Source organism: Myotis yumanensis, unplaced genomic scaffold (assembly GCF_028538775.1).
Source record: "Myotis yumanensis isolate MYYU_CA2020_CCGP unplaced genomic scaffold, mMyoYum1.0.hap1 SCAF_1, whole genome shotgun sequence".
In the NCBI taxonomy this organism is placed as follows: Eukaryota; Metazoa; Chordata; class Mammalia; order Chiroptera; family Vespertilionidae; genus Myotis; species Myotis yumanensis.
Genome location: NW_027223752.1, coordinates 184,894,773 through 184,913,067, shown reverse-complemented (window position 1 = coordinate 184,913,067; position 18,295 = coordinate 184,894,773). Strand labels below are relative to the sequence as shown.

The 18,295-nt window shown below is 39.8% G+C and overlaps 1 protein-coding gene across 1 annotated transcript in view; it reads left to right on the top strand.

Moving 5' to 3' along the window:
• The window catches only part of CDS1 (CDP-diacylglycerol synthase 1), a 61,668-nt gene that overhangs the window by 27,846 nt on the left and 15,527 nt on the right, over nucleotides 1-18,295 (top strand). The window contains exons 4-7 of the mRNA XM_070393484.1: nucleotides 3,182-3,279; nucleotides 4,583-4,722; nucleotides 15,949-16,007; nucleotides 17,681-17,763. Coding sequence (XP_070249585.1) covers nucleotides 3,182-3,279; nucleotides 4,583-4,722; nucleotides 15,949-16,007; nucleotides 17,681-17,763 — 380 coding nt within the window. The remainder of the gene's footprint in view (nucleotides 1-3,181; nucleotides 3,280-4,582; nucleotides 4,723-15,948; nucleotides 16,008-17,680; nucleotides 17,764-18,295) is intronic.

Genomic DNA, 18,295 nt, shown 5'->3' with positions numbered 1-18,295 from the left:
CGGTGTTGCTCTTTCCTAGAGGCAGGGCCTTTGAACCTGGAGGAATGATTAGGGATCAGATTCCGGAGGCCCTTGGCATACTATGTGAAGAAGTCTGGGGTTTATTTGTAAAGCACGGAGGAGCCATTGAAAATACTGGGGATTATTTGAATTATGCGTCCCCTTTAGAAGATAATTTTGATCAAGACATTGCAAAACACTCGCATCCTTGATACACTGACTCCGTGAGCTCCCTGTGAATAAGTGACATCGTCTCCACACTAGACTGTTTGGTGTGGAGAGTAGGGCCGGAATTGGTAGCAATTGTTTTTTTCACCACTCTTTTATGACAAAATTCAAAACCCCTTTAAAGACATCCCTGGATTCTGATTTTTAAAAAGACAATCATAAGCATACCTAAAGCACTCGGGCTTTTTGGTTCATTTTTTTCCCTCGATGAAAGGTTGTTTCTTTGGTAAGCTTAATCAGCGGAGAATATAAGAATGTTAAAGATGTACTTAAAGTAGATTTGAACTGTTGTCGCTCTTATCTAGGTTTATTGCATATGCATGCACACACGTCTGCACACAGGTACACATGCATGTATACATATGCTGTATTTATGATGTTTATGTTAAGGAAATATGAATGGACATACACATATACACACACTGTTGGTACTCAATTGCTTTCATGTGCTTTAAAGTCTTATTTACATCCATATCCCTAACTAGGTCATTTTTATTTTGAGTCAGACACATTGTATATAGCTTGCCTTTGCCTAATAATCTCAGCACTTAAAAAATGACTCATTCAAGAGAATTTTATTTAAAACTTCTAGGAAATGATAGCTACTATTTTAAGATGGAACTCATGAGTATGTTCCTTAAAATGAGCTTTTTCCTTCAAACTTTTATTTATAGTACTTTAATTGTTGCAGCCACAGCTTGGAATCACACTTTCCAAATGATGGATTTACTAAAGCATATTTTGATTTAAAAGCAGGTGTGCACATATAGAAGATATTGTAGGAGTCCCGCCCCCGCCCGTGCCCACCTTCTTGGAACCTCTTATAGTAATTCTTTTAATCTACAATATATAATTTACTTTTTAATAGTGTTTAATTTTTTTCTCCATTGTAAAAGGTATAAAAGTATATTAAAATTACTTTGGAAAGTAGATAATTTTAAAAATCACCCAACCCAATCATTAACCACCAAAACCTAGTTAATACTGCCATTTGATATGCTTCCTTTAATCCTTTTTTCTTTTATGTTTTTAAAAACCATGGAAACCAAATATCTTCTCAAGCGTTTTGTGTTGCTCCAGTTTTACAACCATCGGTTTAATACATTCATCTACTCCATGGAATGGAGTGCCTCAAAAGTCATTAAACCATTGTGTTATTTTTAGACATGCAGGTTATTTTCTGGTTTTTCTTTTTTGTGAATAACACTGTTAGACATATTGCAGAATTATTGCAGAACATATGCAGAATTATTTTCTTTGAGTAGATTCCCAAAGTGAGAATAGACACTCTTAGTTGGGTAACCCACAGGTACCGTAGTTCAGACTGAACATATGCAGATCTCAACTTCTATTCCAACCCCAGCCATTCTGCATAAATTAGTTTCCCAAGCCTTGCCTAGTGTTACTCTGTGTTCCCCTCTTTCCCTTGGCCCCTCCAATTTCTTCAACCTCCAAATCCTGTTAGTTCTACCCCTCGATGTGTGTTATTCTTGCAGTCCATTCTGCCACCATCCCAGGTAGATGTTCACCCACACTCATTTGGATGGTGGTGTCCTGCGTGCCTTACTGTCTCTACCTGTGCTGCCTCTGCAGTTAATTCTTTCCACCTCTGTTATCTTCAGACCCTCCCGTCTGATCATGTCCTTTCACTACCAGCACAGCCTCCTTTGTGCTATTTCCTATGGTTCTGGGACCCAGTTTATCTCTCTCTATTATATCACCCCCACCTCAGTGTTCCAGCAACTCTGTGAACCACATACCTTGTCCTCTCTTACATACATAACTCTATTTCCTCCTCCTTTGCCCTGATTGTGGTCCTCCCCCACCCTCTTCCACAGTTTTTTTGTTTGTCTGCCTGTGCTTATTTATATCCTTGTAACTATTTCCACATGGTTTAGTAGTTATATGTCCTTCCTGACAGACAATGCCTCTCTGAGAACAGATGTCCTATGTCAGTAACTAGCAGAATAGGCATTTACATAAAGGTTGTTTTTGGGCCAATGGAGTCCTACCAAAGTGCATTGCTGTTGGTATTGATTGCGTGGAGTATCAGTTTCTGTGTAATCACCCAGCCCTGGAAGATACACATACGTATATATTAACTCAAATGCTTGAGTCCTGTTTTCTCTTTCCCAGCAGTTCCATATTAATTCTACTTGCAAGCTGTGATTAGCGATCATATAAATATGTGTGTGTGCGCTATTAAAGTACTTTTTTCTCCTCTCAGTAAAATACCACATATACAGTGCTAATGGTTCTTGAGCAAATGTGTTCATAAACATTGCATCAGTGCCTTCGGTATTTTAAAAGCCTTTGGCTCTATAAATAGCACAGCTTTGCCATTTTATCGTAACATCTAGCATTGTCCCCATCCTGTGATTTTTTTGTGTCTAAAAATGACATTGGGTGTTATGTACAAAGGTTATTTGAAGGACAGTATTTCAGTTTCCTCTTGTCTTTATAACACAGATTTACAACTTTTTCCTAAAAGAACTATTCATAATAGTTTGGCATAATAATTTCTTAGATGGCTGAGGGAGCCCAATAACTTTTTTTAAAACATATTTTTTGTTGATTTCAGAGAGGAAGGAAGAGGGAGAGATCGAGACATCAAGGATGAGAGAAAATCATTGATCAGCTGCCTCCTGCATGCCCCACACTTGGGGATGGAGCCCACAACCAGACACATGCCCTGATCTAGTTACCTGTGACCAACCAGATCACATCCCTCAAATTGAAACTACATTGCCACTTCCCACCCCAGGAAGGATCTCTGTTTAAAACCTTGTTTTACTTACCTTCTAAACTGGAGTTTAGAGATGTTGAATATTGAACTTTTGCTACTGACATTTAGAATAATTAAAAATGGATAGGCTCAAATACATGTGACCACAAGCTACTTATTAAATATAAACATCAAGAAATGTATGTCAGTGTTTTCTCTTGGTTTCAGGTTCTAGGCATCCAAGTGAAATGCTTCCATGAAATTATCACTATAGGTTACAGAGTCTATCGTTCCTACGACCTGCCATGGTTTAGAACACTCAGCTGGTAAGTGACTTAAAACCTTTTGATATGAAAATCTAACTCTTAATTAAAGATAAAGAAAATCTGACTCTTTTCTCAAGTGGGTAAGAGAGGCATTCTGATCAGTCAGTATCCATATAGTTGATCTTATAGATTGATTTTGGAGAAAGATAAATTAAAAAATTGCAACTGAATTTTGAAAAGAAGAAAATCACCTTCAATTCTCCCATTCCAACACTACTGTTAAAATATCACATGTTAGCCTTATTTCCCGGCAGTCGGACATCTCTCTTGCAATCCAGTACTGCTGGCTCCTAACTGCTCGCCTGCCTGCCTGATCACCCCTAACCACTCTGCCTGCCTGCCTGATCGCCCCTAACCGCCTCTGCCTGCCTGCCTGATCGCCCCTAACCGCCTCTGCCTGCCTGCCTGATCGCCCCTAACTGCCTCTGCTTGCTGGCCTGATTGCCCCCTAACTGCCACCCTGCCGGCCTGGTCACCCCCTAACTATCCCCTGCCAGACTGGCCACCCCTAACAGCCTCTGCCTCGGCCCCTGCCACCATGGCTTTATCTGGAAGGACATCAGGTCTAATTGGCATATTACCCTTTTATTAGTATAGATAGTGGGCAAAATGTACTGGTGGGCTAGAGTGGGCTGTGATAGCCTTACGGAAGAGTCCAAGACAGTTTCCAGCGTAGGAGGATAGAAAAACGGTAGCACAGCTGATAGAAATGAGAATACTTGCCCTTTGAAAACAGTGGGGCATAATTCCCTCCATGAGGTCCAGAGCGAAGCCACCCCTTTCCTTTTCCGCTCTCCTGGCTACCTGGGGCTCTGCCGTTTAAAGCACATGGCAGTAGGAACCTAGGGCGGTGTTTCTCAGCCTTTTTCCTGGCTCCCATTAGCAAAATCTCACGGGTTCCACCTTTCCCTGAGGGAAAAGATATACCAGAGCTTGGAGGAAGGACAGGTGGTTTATATGATTTTTAAAAGGTTCTACTGGAGATTTTTACTGCTGCTAGCTCCTATCTCCTCTGCTGCCCCTTAAAAATCACTGCTCAACAGGAGGCCATCGGAAGCATGGAGGAGAGAAAGACGCCAACATGTGTGGGGCGGGTGGAAATTTGGCTTAGGATCTCTACTATAAAAAGCATTGGAGCTGTGTGTGAGAGAGAGATAGGGAAGTGGGGGAGAGAGAGATTGAAAGTATTTTCTATATTGTGAGATTGAAAGTATTTTTCATATTGTTTCCTAATATTGTTTCTGGAATTTGAGGGGCCTAAAAAAGCTTCAAATATAAAAAGCTAATTATTTTTAAATTACAGGTACTTCCTACTCTGTGTGAACTACTTTTTCTATGGAGAGACTGTAGCTGATTATTTTGCTACATTTGTTCAAAGAGAAGAGCAACTTCAGTTCCTCATTCGCTACCATAGATTTATATCATTTGCCCTCTATCTGGCAGGTAAGTTAAGGAAAATACTCTGTATCGATATGTAGCTAACAGATTTTACATGTTTATTTTTATTTTTGTTATTTAAATTCATAACATCCTTTCTTTGTTACATTTTAATCCAGCTTCTTTTTTTAATTGTCCCATGTGAAAAGTGATTCTTTCTCATTAGGGTCTTAAATAGAAATTATATTTTAATGGTGGTTTTAAAAAGTACTTATTTAATAGTCACTCCGTATATTTGAAAAATTTCTTTGCAAATTGTAGTAAAGAAACTTTTAAATATATGATATATGGATTGATATAACCAGGTATAATTTACAAAGAAACCTTCACATTTATATTGCTTTATTTGTTCCTAGGTAATAGAGTTTTCATATAGACTTAATCAGGGTACTTAGTTTTTCTGACATGGTTCATTACATATTCACTATATGTGTGTGTATATATATATATATATATATATATATATATATATATATATATATTCTCTCTCTCTCTCTCTCTCTCTCTCTCTATATATATATATATATATATACTAGAGGCCCGGTGCACAAAAATTTGTGCACTCGGGGGGGAGGGGGGGCGGTCCCCAGCCCGGCCTGTGCCCTCTCACAGTCTGGGACCCCTCGGGAGATAACGACCTGCTGGCTTAGGCCTGCTCCTGGGTGGCAGAGGGCAGGCCCAATCCCTAAGTGCAGCCCCTGGTCAGGCTCAGAGCAGGGCCGATTGGGGAGTTGGGGCGCTGCCCCGTCATGCACAGAGCAGGGCGGATCGGGAGGTTGCAATGCCACCCTCAGTCACGCTCAGGGTAGACTGATTGGGGGGTTGGGGCACCGCCCCTTGTTACACTCAAGGCAGGGTCGATGGGGAGGTTGCGGTGCCACCCCCTGTCACGCACAGAGCAGGGCTGATCAGGGGGTTGGGGTGCTGTCCCCTGTCACGCACAGAGCAGGGCTGATCAGGGGGTTGGGGCGCTGCCCTCTGTCACTCACAAAGCAGGGCCAATCAGGGGGGTTGGGGCTCCATACCCTGTCACACACAGAGCAGGGCTGATCAGGGAGTTGGGGCGCTGCTCCCTGTCACTCACAGAGCAGGGCCCATCAGGGGGTTGAGGAGCTCCCCCCTGTCACTCACAGAGTAGGGCTGATAGGGAAGTTGGGGCACCGCCCCCTGTCACACTCAGGGCAGGGCCAGTGGGGAGGTTATGGCTCTACCCTGTCACACACAGAGCAAGGCCCGTGGAGGGGGGTTGGGGCGCCGCACCCTGTCACACACAGAGCAGGGCCGATCAGGGGGTTGGGGCACCGCCACTGTCACACTCAGGGCAGGGCTGATGGAGAGGTTATGGCTCTACCCTGTCACACACAGAGCCACAGGGCAATCGGGGGATTGGGGAGCTCCCCCCCATCAGGCACAGAGCAGGGCTGATCAGGGGGTTTGGGCGCTGCCCCCTGTCACGCTGATCCCGGTGCCGGGAGCCTCGCTGCTCCGCTGATCCCAGTGCCAGGAGGCATATTACCCTTTTACTATATAGGATAGAGGCCTGGTGAATGGGTAGGGGCCGGCTGGTTTGCCCTGAAGGGTGTCCGGGATCAGGGTGGGGGTCCCCACTAGGGTGCCTGGCCAGGCTGGCTGAGGGGCTGAGGGCTGTTTTCCTGCTAGCAGTTGACTAAAAGCTCCCAACTGCTCCTTGTTTTCTTTTTTTTTTTTTATTCTGGGCCAGCTTTAGCTCTGAGGCCTTGCTGCTGAAAACATGGATACAATGTTGCGGTCCGGGGCTGACTGAAAGCCAGTTTTGTTTAGCTTCTTATTTGCAACATAGTAATAATTGCTTAGAGTTGCAGTTGAGAGTCGGGGAACGTTGGAGTCTGCAGTTCCTGGAGGAAGCAAGCCTCCCTGCTCGCTTCAGTGCATGGCTGCCGGCCGCCATCTTGGCTGACAGTTAATTTGCATAAGGATACGCTGATTAGCCAATGGGAAGGGTAGCTCGTACGCCAATTACCATGTTTCTCTTTTATTAGTGTAGATATTTATAGTATGCTGTGCCACATGTTTTTTATTTTAGATTAAGAATCAGATACTTAGGATAAAATTAGGATTATATATTTATTTTCCATTAAAGTTTCCCAAACATATACAAATTTTTAAGAAAATGATTTAGATATGTACTTTCTAAAAGTCAGATTTACATCATTAAACGGGTGTCTAAAATATCACTTTATATAAAGTATCTACGATTACATTTTCATTCTTTTACGACAATTTGTTTTTCTTGAGCTTAGTAACTGCTTCTCCTTTTCTCCACATTTGTAAAGTTCTAGGTAACAGTCCTTAATTTTTCCTTCAGGTCTGTGCTATGTCTGTTGGTAGCTTTTTCAAATGTTCACACAAATCAGTAGCGGGTCAGTTCTCTCTTTTCCTGGAGACCCCTGTTCCAGAGACTTCGGTGGTATTACCATTGGACTGGCTGCTGGTAGGCCTACAGTGTACCAGCATGATTTGGCCTCCTTATTTCTTCTCTTCCATGCCCTCCAGTTTCTGGGTTTACACCCTCATTTTGTTGTAAGCATGGCCTCCGATAGTTTCCTATGAAATGTTCTTAGAAGGTAAAGGTCTACAAATATTTTTATTCACCTGGCCGGTGTGGCTCAGTGGTTGAGCATCAACCTATGAACTGGAGGTCATGGTTTGATTCCTGGTCAGAGCACATGCCTGGATTGCAGGCTCCATCCCTAGTGTAGGGCATGCAGGAGGCAGCTGATCAGTGAGTCTCATCATTGATGTTTCTATCTCTCCTCTCTTCCTCTCTGAAATCAACAAAAATATATTTTTAAAAAAATATATATTTATCCTGTTCGTACAGTTGACTGCTTTGGCCAAGGCTCCCACTTATTATTAGTCGACTTTTACTTAATACTCTAGTTTAGAAGCCCAGGCCTCACTCTTGCCTTCCACTGAGCCTTTTCTGGACACTTTTCTCTAGAAGATACTATTGGCTGTCCCTGATTTGTTAGGTTTGCTAAAAATTATCCAATCTCTTTTCCAGCTTCCAAAATTTTGCAGCCATTTCTCCTCTGTTTTTCTTGACATTTCTTCAGTTCTCTTTGCTCTCTGGGTTTTATTTTCTTCATTGTTTTCTTTCTCTGTGGGTTTTTGCCTAAACATTATTTTAGTTAGGCTACTGGGACAGAATGGAAATAAATGCATGCTGTCCACTTGCCATTTTAAGACAGAAATCCTAACTAGTTTTATATTTTTTATTTTGGCTTTAAAGAATTTACTGTTTTCTCTGATGGATCCGGGGGCTGACTGGGCCTCAGTGGGCAGTTCTGACGGAGGACCTCTCCCGAGGAGGCATCAGATGAGGCAGTGCTAGTCATTTAAGTCTTGAGTGGCTGGACATCCGAGATAGCTTGCTCTCAGGGCCACAGTTAGTGCTGTCTGTTGACTTGAGCTCCTACTTTTGGCCTCTCCATGGGGCTTGGCTGTCTCTGAGTGCCACGGATGGGTTCTGAATAGGGAGTGACTGCACCAAAAGCTAGTGTCTCAAGAGTCCTTAATTAGGTGTGTTTTTTAAACTGGTTTCCAAAAATGGAAGCATGATACATGCCCATAGTAAACAGACTAAAAAGCAGTATTCAGTGAAACCTCCCTCCTACCTCAGAGCCTGCCTTACTGTCTCGAGGGGCTCACGACAGCTATTGCAGACATTTTTTGCATGTTCAAGCTTATATGTCTGTATCTTCCATTCCCCCTCATTTCTTTCTTTAATACAAGTGAGAGCAGACTAGTCTGTACCTGCTTTTTTCCACTTGATGTAGCTCATGGGTGGCTTTACATTGGGACATCGGAATTGATCTCACGTTTTCCATACCTGCAGTAGCATCTATGTTATATTGATGTGCAGACGGCGGTATCTGCTGGGCAGAATGTCAGAAAGTATGGTGCCCACCGTTTCCCCAGCTTACTTTCCCTTTGAGGCTTGCTCTCTCTTATACTTGAGAATAACTTCTCAATTGAGTGGTAACGAAGATGTAATTTGTTTTCTTTATTGTTTCTTTTTATACATTTTATACATGACAGCCTCCCAGCCAACCTTTGTAGTGTTTGCTTGCTTCATACACTGTTTTCCAACTCAAATTTATAAAATAAAACCAATATTCCTTCCTTTTTTCTGACTGATTTCTGTTGGAGAAATAGTGCAGTTTAGGCTCGTGGACTCACAGGAGCTCATTGAAAGTCAGTGTCATTCTTCCAACAAGCATTTGAGTGCTTTCCAGATGCTCGGCACTGTGGATGGTGCGGAGACAGGGCAGTATGGCCGACAGTGTGCCTTCCAGGGTCTTGAAATTGGTGGGACATGCGTCCCCAAGTTTATTGCTGAAACATGAGCCAGGATCTCTAAGCAGACAGGAGGGCAAGGAGGGCCTTGCTCTGCTGGGTGCCGGGAGCCGGTCCATCCTTGCTGTTTCAAGGGACCTGGCATATATAGCATATTGTTCTTAATATGTTTGCTCTCCTTAGTGCCATGTGTTTTAACCAAGGTTACCTCTCCGAGAAAGGTTGTTTCCCCAGGAGGGGATCTTTCCCTGAGGTTAGGGAGGAGATACAACCCCTTAATTAAGTGCCAGGCGGGTAGTTAAGCTACATAATCTTTACTCCCTGGAATGGAGATAAGAAACGCCCTAACCTTTGTAATAGAAATTGACAGGATTAAAATCGGCTGGTATAAATACGGATGTAACAAGACAATAAACGTCAGATCCTAACCAGAACCTAGCCAGAGAACATGGCAAAAGATCCTGGACAGAACCTGGCTACAGAACTTCACTGGAGAACCTAGACAGAACATGGCAAAAGAACCTGGCTGGAGAACCTAGCGAGAGAACATGGCACCAGAACTTGGTTGGAGATCCTGACCAGAACTTGGTTGGAGTTCCTAACCAGAACTTTGCTGGAGATCCTGGAGGGAGAACCTTGCTATGCTGATGAACTGAAACCAGTTTCCATGTCATTCATTCTTCGCCAACTCCGTCCACACCTTTGGGGATCCCTGGACCCATTGGGGTTGGACCCCAACAGCTGGGGATGGAAAGGCTACAGAAGGCCTTTGAGAAGAGATTTCAGGTGTCATGAAAAGTAACGAGCAAGCAGGCATCTGCCGGGTGGGTAATGGAAAGGGCATTACAGGCTTGGAAATGAGAGAGCGACACATGTCCTGGGCTGGTGGCAGGCATTAAAAGTTGGACAGGTGGGCAGGAACCACACCTTGAGAAGCTGTGTGTATTGTGGGAAGGGTTTGGAAACCATTGGGATTTTACACTAAGAGATGATATGACCAGATTTTTAATGAAATGAAAGATGAGTTGAGAAACATTAACAGGGCGACTAGATAGGAAACTGCTGCTGTAATTCCTACTAAATAGAATGAGGACCTGAGCCATTTAGGTTTGTATTTAATACTAAGAGGGTCATAAAGTAAAGAAAACACTATAGGCTAACCTTAGAAACTCACAGCTATTTATGGAAGTCCATGAAAAATTTCTTCTGTGTCCCCCATTATTGGTTCAAGATGTACTCTTTGTTGAGATGATTGTGTCTTTATATGCGGTCGTAAGGAATAATAGAGATATTCCTTATACTTTGCCCAGTTTCCACCAATGTAATATTTTGCAAAATTACAATATATCATACCTGGATATTGATGTTATTACAGTCCTACAACTGTACTTTTAAAACACAACCTTGTAGTAAACTAGGAGCTACTGGGTTAAATGACAAAACTTCCAATACAAATCCCCCATAGTCTTCTATATTTACTATTTTATGTGTGGTCTAAATATGGTCCTATTAGACCATAAGCACCAATTTGCATCTCAATTGTGTTTTAACTCCCAGGCTTAGCATGGAGTCTGGAGTGAGGGTTCCCAGTATGTATTGTTGGGTGAATGATCAAGAGGCAGAGAACATGCACATCCACACAGTGCTTCCTAAGGGTACTTCCTCAGCATCAGTGCTTCCTTTGCTGAGTGTTGAGGCTCTACTGGTGATTGCTGAAGTGGTTAGCAACATTGTGAGCTCACTCTAGCAAATGGAGTTAGACTTCAAAACAGGAGCGAGAAAATAGAAAGTATTCTATGCTGAGAACGTTCCATCTTTCTCTCAAATTATGCTGTGAAATATTTTTTTAAAATATGATTTTAGTGATTTCAGAGAGGAAGGGAGAGAGAGAGAAAGAGAGAGAGAGAGAGAGAGAAACATCAATGATGAGAGAGAATCATCGATCTGCTGCCTCTTGCACATCCTCCAGTGGGGATTGAGCCCACAACCAAGGCGTGTTCCCTGACCTGGAATTGAACCGTGACCTCCTGGTTCATAAGTCGATGCTTAACCACTGAACCACATCAGCGGGGTACTATGAAATCTTTTTGTTGAACAATATTCCAAGGTCTTGTGAAAATTTTAGTTCTGACTTTGGAAAGTATAGGTCTTAGCAAACTTAAAAAGCAGAGACAGCCAAAGCTATTTCATTGACATTGAATTTTATTAAAATAAAATGTAGGTATCTCTGGTCTGACCTCCTCACCACGGCCCTCGAAATTAAATGACTTGTTTAATATCATACAAAATGACTCTCTGACTAGGACCTGGAAATCATTCTGACATTTAGATAATTTTGTTGTAAAATGAATTTAACTGATAGCAAGAAAAAATCAGTAAGACTAAAAGTAATAGGACAACATTTTCTCTAGAGTCTAGATCAGGGGTGGGCAAACTTTTTGACTCGAGGGCCACAATGGGTTCTTAAACTGGACCGGAGGGCCGGAACAAAAGCATGGATGGAGTGTTTGTGTGAACTAATATAAATTCAAAGTAAACATCATTACATAAAAGGGTACCGTCTTTTTTTTTTTTTAGTTTTATTCATTTCAAACAGGCCGGATCCGGCCCGAGGGCCGTAGTTTGCCCACGGCTGGTCTAGATACTAGTATATTAATTAAAGATCTTTGTGATTTGGATTCAGGGCTCTCTAGAAAACAGAGCAGCCATGTGATTACATGTCTAGTAGTGATGGGTGAATACACGTAAGTTACACCTAATATTCATTACCATCTCTTCAGCCAACTGGTGATTTGGGGGGGGGGGGGGGGAGGGTTGTATTTATGCATGGCTAACTCTTTCCTTTTTCTTTAAATATTTTTATTGATTTCAAAGAGAAAGGGAGAGGGAGAAAGAGATAGAAACATCAATAATGAGAGAGAATCATTGACCAGCTGCCTCCCACATGCTCCACCCCCAACCCCCACCGGGGACCAAGCCTGCAACCCAGGCATGTGCTCTGACTGGGAATTGAACTGTGATCTCCAGGTTCATAGGTCGACACTCAACCACTGATCCATTCTGGCCGGGCACATAACTCTTTTGATTTCCTTTTAAAAACCCTTGAGACTTTAATGTGACATTTTGAATTCAAGAAAACTGATGGACATATAAAATTACATATAGCAAAAATTGATGCATAATTAATAATTTTTCTCCAGATGTCCTGAATATCTTTTATCTTAAAGGATGTTGATGAATTCTTTAGAAAGATGTCACAAATAACTATTCACAAAGGATTGTATCTACAAAACCACTTGTCACTTTTGAATTAATGACCATTAAAAACTATACCCATGCTACTATTCTACACCTTAAACTCACCATGAAGATTGATAGAAAACTTTAATCTTAGCTAATCAAGTTGGTTTTCATGACAGTTTCTACTAGGCATAATCACTTAAAACCGTTTTTAAATAGCTCAGATGTAATCTGGTGTCTGACTATGGGCACACAATGCTGTGTGCTTCTGAATTTATTTAAAAGGATGTTTGAAACATTTTGGTGTTTTGATTAGTTATGTAAGGGTAGTGAAAAGTACAGCCACATGAAAGAATGAGGGCTGAGTCAGTAAGCTCCATTATTTAGTCCTGAATCTATTTTACTGTCTGTTTTTTTAATTCAGGACTACATGTGTTTACTGAATTGGTTAATCACCAATAGTAAATTTTTAAAACTTTATTATTTCTATATACTTTCTGTCTCTTCAGCTAAATTATGAGCTCCTTGGAATGCCTATCTTATTCAACTTTTGTATCTTGTGTCTGGTAAATCTTAAGTGCTCAATAAATAATTTTTGATTGTCCACTTTTCTGAAATTCCCTCTATTTCATCTTTTGGACTTTTTAATGTGTTTTTCTCCTTTATTTCTCCTAATATGTATATGTACAGATATAGATATAGATATAGATATAGATATAGATCCATAGATAGATATAGATATAGATTGGTTTCAGAGAGGAAGGGAGAGAGAGAGAGAGATAGAAACATCAATGATGAGAGAATCATTGTTTGGCTGCCTCCTGGGGTTTGAGCCTGCAATCCGGGCATGTACCTTTGACCAAATCAAACCCGGGACCCTTCAGTCTGCAGCCCGACACTCTAGCCACTGAGCCAAACTAACTAGGGCTTCCTGACTACTTTAGAAATCTCATTCTCTTTTGCTCTTTTTCAGTATACCTCCCTTTAGTCCATTGGGTAACTGGGTCTTCCTACCCACCTGGGAACTCCTTGTGACTAGGCAACAGGATGTATACATCTTTGTAAGGACAGCACCAGGCATAGTGCTGCATACATAAGTGGTGATCAGTAAGTTTAACTAAACATAATTACATATGAAAACTATGTTAGGAAGTGTTTTTCAGTGAATACTTTTATTTACAATACTGTAATAAATCCTATGATTTTAATTGGAAATATAAACATACAAATATTATTTTTAATTAGAGAGAAAGTAAAACTATTATAGATCTAAACGTACAATGTTATCTTTTCCATAGACTTATTGAAATATAGTACATATGTATTTTTACACATTTAAACATAAAATATACACATAACTTTATTGTTGTGAACCAAAAAGTTAAATTCATGTGTTTCTTTTTCAGATTGTTTTTCTTTTAAATTTGTCTTAAAAGAAAGGGTCTATTGAGCCAAATGCTAGCCAGAAAAAGAACCAGGTCCTGGGACATATAGTGCCGTCTAAACCAGCGGCAGGAGAAGACAACTATGTCCCCAGATCCCAGATTGCTTTTCTTTAAAATTAATATTTAACCTAACATATGCTAGAAAAACATTTTATACCCTGCTCCTCCTCCCCCCCACCCCCCCCCCCCCCAATCGAGAGAATTGTATTTTCTCAATGTATTTAGGGGATGGATAGTTACATATTCTATTAGAGCACCCTAAAAAGCTGCATGTTAGGGGTTGTCTTAAAGGTGAAATTGAGTCAGGTAAAAGTGAGTTGCCAAAACTATCCTGGATAAGATCACAATTGAGAAAATACAGAATGATTCTGCTGGTAATTTTGTTTGAAGAAATGCTTAAGAGTGAATGGTATGATATAATTTCACGAAAGAGAAAACCATACACGTTGCAGTAGTATTTGTGAGGAGATAATGCCTAGTCAGTGATATTGAAAGGTTCCCAAGGTTGTGCAGGGAGAGTCAGAGGGGTCCGTTTGGACAGAACATCTGTCTTGTCTCTGCTTTGTTGTTACCCCATTAGCCTCTCTCTGAACCAAGTCCAATCTGCGTTTGCCCCCTTAACCATGGACCAATGACATGAAACAGCATAGAAATGACATTATTACTTGAGCCACAAAAGAGGTCTACCTGCCAAAGAAGAAAAGCTTAAAAGCAGTCATTTTAAAGAGGTCTTTTAAACTACTGATTACTTCAGTGCCACGAATTCCATGTTTTAATCCTTCCTTTCTCCCTCCCTCCCTCCCTCCCTCCCTCCCTCCCTTCCTTCCTTCCTTCCTTCCTTCCTAGAAAATGACATCATGGCTTTTGATTGTGTCTCTACACAGTAAATGTTTCTATATTTCTTTTGCAGTTCAGCCAGTCAGATTATTCTCTAGGTGTCTAGTAGGAGGTGAGGTAGGATCTGGGAGCCTGTATTCATTCCCTTCGTCACCATCCTTGTATTCCACTGATATTTCAAATCACTCATCAGAATATAGCTGAAGGCAGCTGCTGGTTGGTCCGTGGCTCTGGTCAGAATAGTATCAACCTTGCTTACTAGTGTATAGAATTGCCTTGGTAAGTATGACGTAGATGTCCTAAGTCTAGTATTTATTTCCTACAGGATAGATTAGTTGATAATTTATTTTCTATCTCAGATTTCACTCTCTAACGACATTGCAGAATAGAATGCATGAATGGCTATTTATCTGAAATTAAATTTGGTGTTTGCATTCCTAGTACCTACCTCTGTAAAAAAAATACTTATCTTTAGAAGTTTACTGATATATTGGGCAAAAAGTGTTTATATTTGCTTCCCATTATTTTGGTATATGTTAGATTCCAGTTAATTAGGTAGAATTTTTATTTAGTAAAACTTCATTGTAATAAATTTGTAGGCTATAAACATAAACACTAGTGCTATTTGTAAATCTTATTTGAGAACATTATATTTTACTATAATTATTATCATATGGTTCTGAGAAATTTAAAGTCACTCTTAACCTGAGTCTTGCTAATAATGATTTGTGGAACCACAGATTCTTGAGGATTATTAGGATCTGAGGGTTTAATGCTTTTTAGCCCGGTGATACTTAGTAAACTAATGAAGTCCTTTGCGCATTTTCCTTCATCTGTAAAACTGACATAATAAAAGGTACCTATATCATAGGGATGTTGGAAGGATTAAATGAGTTAATACTAGTAAAATACTTAACAAGAGTCTGGAACATAACAAGTATTCAATAGATGTTAGCCACCACAGTAATTATTTTTAATTTTTACATTATGCAGAGCATTCAATTTTACATTATTGAAGCATTCTGTACATACACTTGGTAGACTGAAATAGCAAATTAATTTTATTCAACTGAATTTTAAGATCTGGTTTTCCATGTCCACCTATTGGCAAGAGATGAATTCACTTAACTAACTTCGGGGATATTTATTGAATGTATGCATTGGAATATATTAGGCGTTTTGGAGACTACAAGATCATTTCCAGCAGGAAACTTTTACTTAAAATACTTAATATAAGAGTAGGAGACATGCCAGATGAGTAAGTGGATAGAGTATACAGGTGTGGTGTAGAAGATTGGCTTGTTTGAACTCAGTGAATCTTACACTTGGTAACCAATTGCACAACAAGCACATGGTCTTTGTTCTTGAGCAGGTTTCTGCATGTTTGTGCTGAGCTTGGTGAAGAAACACTATCGACTGCAGTTTTACATGGTATGTATTAATCATGGTTCCGTAGTCACTGTACATCATAGAAACCCGTACCTTTAATTATTTTTCTGTAGTGAGAAGATAAAATGTAATCTGCTACTTGAGGCCTAAATTTCCATTTTGGGATGACTATTAAATACAAAAGGTTGAAGTTGAAACATTTTTGAGGATTTAAAAATTTTAACCATTTTCAAAATTTTCTGAAAACTTTTTCTTTAAATATGCTCAAAGGCTATAAAGTTAAAACCAAGTATTTGGATTCCCTAAATTGGTAGAAATTTGAAACATTTCCATAGATTTCTGAATAGTTAGTCTGAGAAACTAATTATATTTACCCTATTTCTCTATGGAAACTTGCTCTTCGTTGAGTATAAAGGGATCAAAGCATGTATTTTCTTGGTAGCTATGGTTAGTCATAAAATTTCATAATTCTTTTTAGCCTAAGGTATTTTATTCAGTTTAGCGTTGAACAGTGTTCAGTGTTTTATGAAATGTATCACTGTGTATGATGAACTTTTCTTATTTTCTTAAAAGGTAGCTAATTATAAGACTTAAAATGAAAACCATAATATTTAAATCTGTGAAATTATGTATTCGTCTTGTTTTGGATTTGGGATATATTTTCTATTCTTTATGCTTTGCTTTTCTCCATGAAGACCTCCTGCTGAGCATTAGTGCTGAGAAATTGTAATATTTCTTACATTTCTAATTTCTGGAGACCTTGAAAGGGAAAGAGTAAAATTCTCAATGAAAAATCTAGAAACCGTCAAGACAAATTAGAAATAATAGGATCTCCTATGAAAATATAAATGGTGCCTATTGGGAAAAAAATCATTTATGCATTTTTAAGCAACCAAGGTAAAAGAGAATTGGATCTTTTAAGCAGATAAAAATAAAATAAAACAAAGCCACAATATAATATTTGCTGAAATAGAAAATAGGTTTATTATGAATAAGTCAAAATCTAAGAATTTTGAAGAGTAATAAATCCCAATCAAAATTACGACACTAGAAACATGAGCTTTTTTTTTCATTCACATTTAACTCATACTGATGATGCTAAAAGTCCCTAACGGCCACCTCTCAGGCTGGATGGAACTGAGACACAGAGGCCTTTGGAAATTTGAAATTAACTCCTGCCGTTGACCAGAGCTGTGACGATCAACTTCCAAGTATGAAAAGGTGGATTCAAGGGCAGTTGATCTCTCCTGGTTTGAATCATTTGAATTTAGGAATAACTCTTTATGGGAAAAAGTTACCATAGTGAACTCTGAAAAAAGAAATAGAGTTTAGCAGGTTTAATAACTGCAGAACGCAGCTGGAGTAAAATGTTCCTCCCTAAGTGTCATAACAACACCATACATTTCTTATTATCATTGTAAGCCGATGGTTCGAGGCAATGGCTTATTCTTTATATGGTTATAAATTTAGCTCAGTATAATAAGCAATCCATTTTTATATTAAGATTACTTTTTAAAAATGTTTTCATGGTTTTAAGGTTCCAGTAGGCACCAAAATGAATATAATTTGCTAACGACATTTATTTTGTATAACCTTCTCTTACAAAATTTAACAAGAAAACCATGCTAGAATTGTGTGTTTCAAAGTTACTCTTGCTTCCTGGCTGCACTGATCAGTTGTGTTCACTAACTGTTGTGTTGTTGGGCTATTAACAGTTCGCATGGACTCATGTCACTTTACTGATAACAGTTACTCAGTCACATCTTGTCATCCAAAACCTGTTTGAAGGCATGATATGGTAAGGGCTCAGAATTATGCTGCTTGATACTCATGTCCTAGCATTTTTAAAGCGCTTTCACATTGAACAGTGTCTCACAAACTTCTACTAAAATGTACTATTTGTTGTTGCTCTATTCCATTAAAATACCTTACTCAGTTTTGTTGATTTTACTATTTGACACCCGAAGACAAACATGTTAGCTGGGCATATTCCTTATTCAGATTCCAAATAAAATAAAGTCCTTATAAAAGTTTCAAACAGTTAATTACACTTTCAGGCTTGACTGCTATTTGAATGTGACTTTTTACAAAGCATCGCTCTTAAAAAGAGCATATTATTTACATGGGATGCAGAAAGAACGTGAAAGTTTGCTTGCCAACATTGTGCTGGCAAGGCACTTTCTCTAGTGAAAGTGGTACATGGCCTGCCCATGTATAGGAGCAGGTGTCCGGATTTCAAATGTATGAAATTACTCGCTATATAGCAGTGGCTTGCCCATTCAGAAAGCATTTTTGTAAGTTAAAAATTAGTTTCAAGGGGGTGGGGGTGG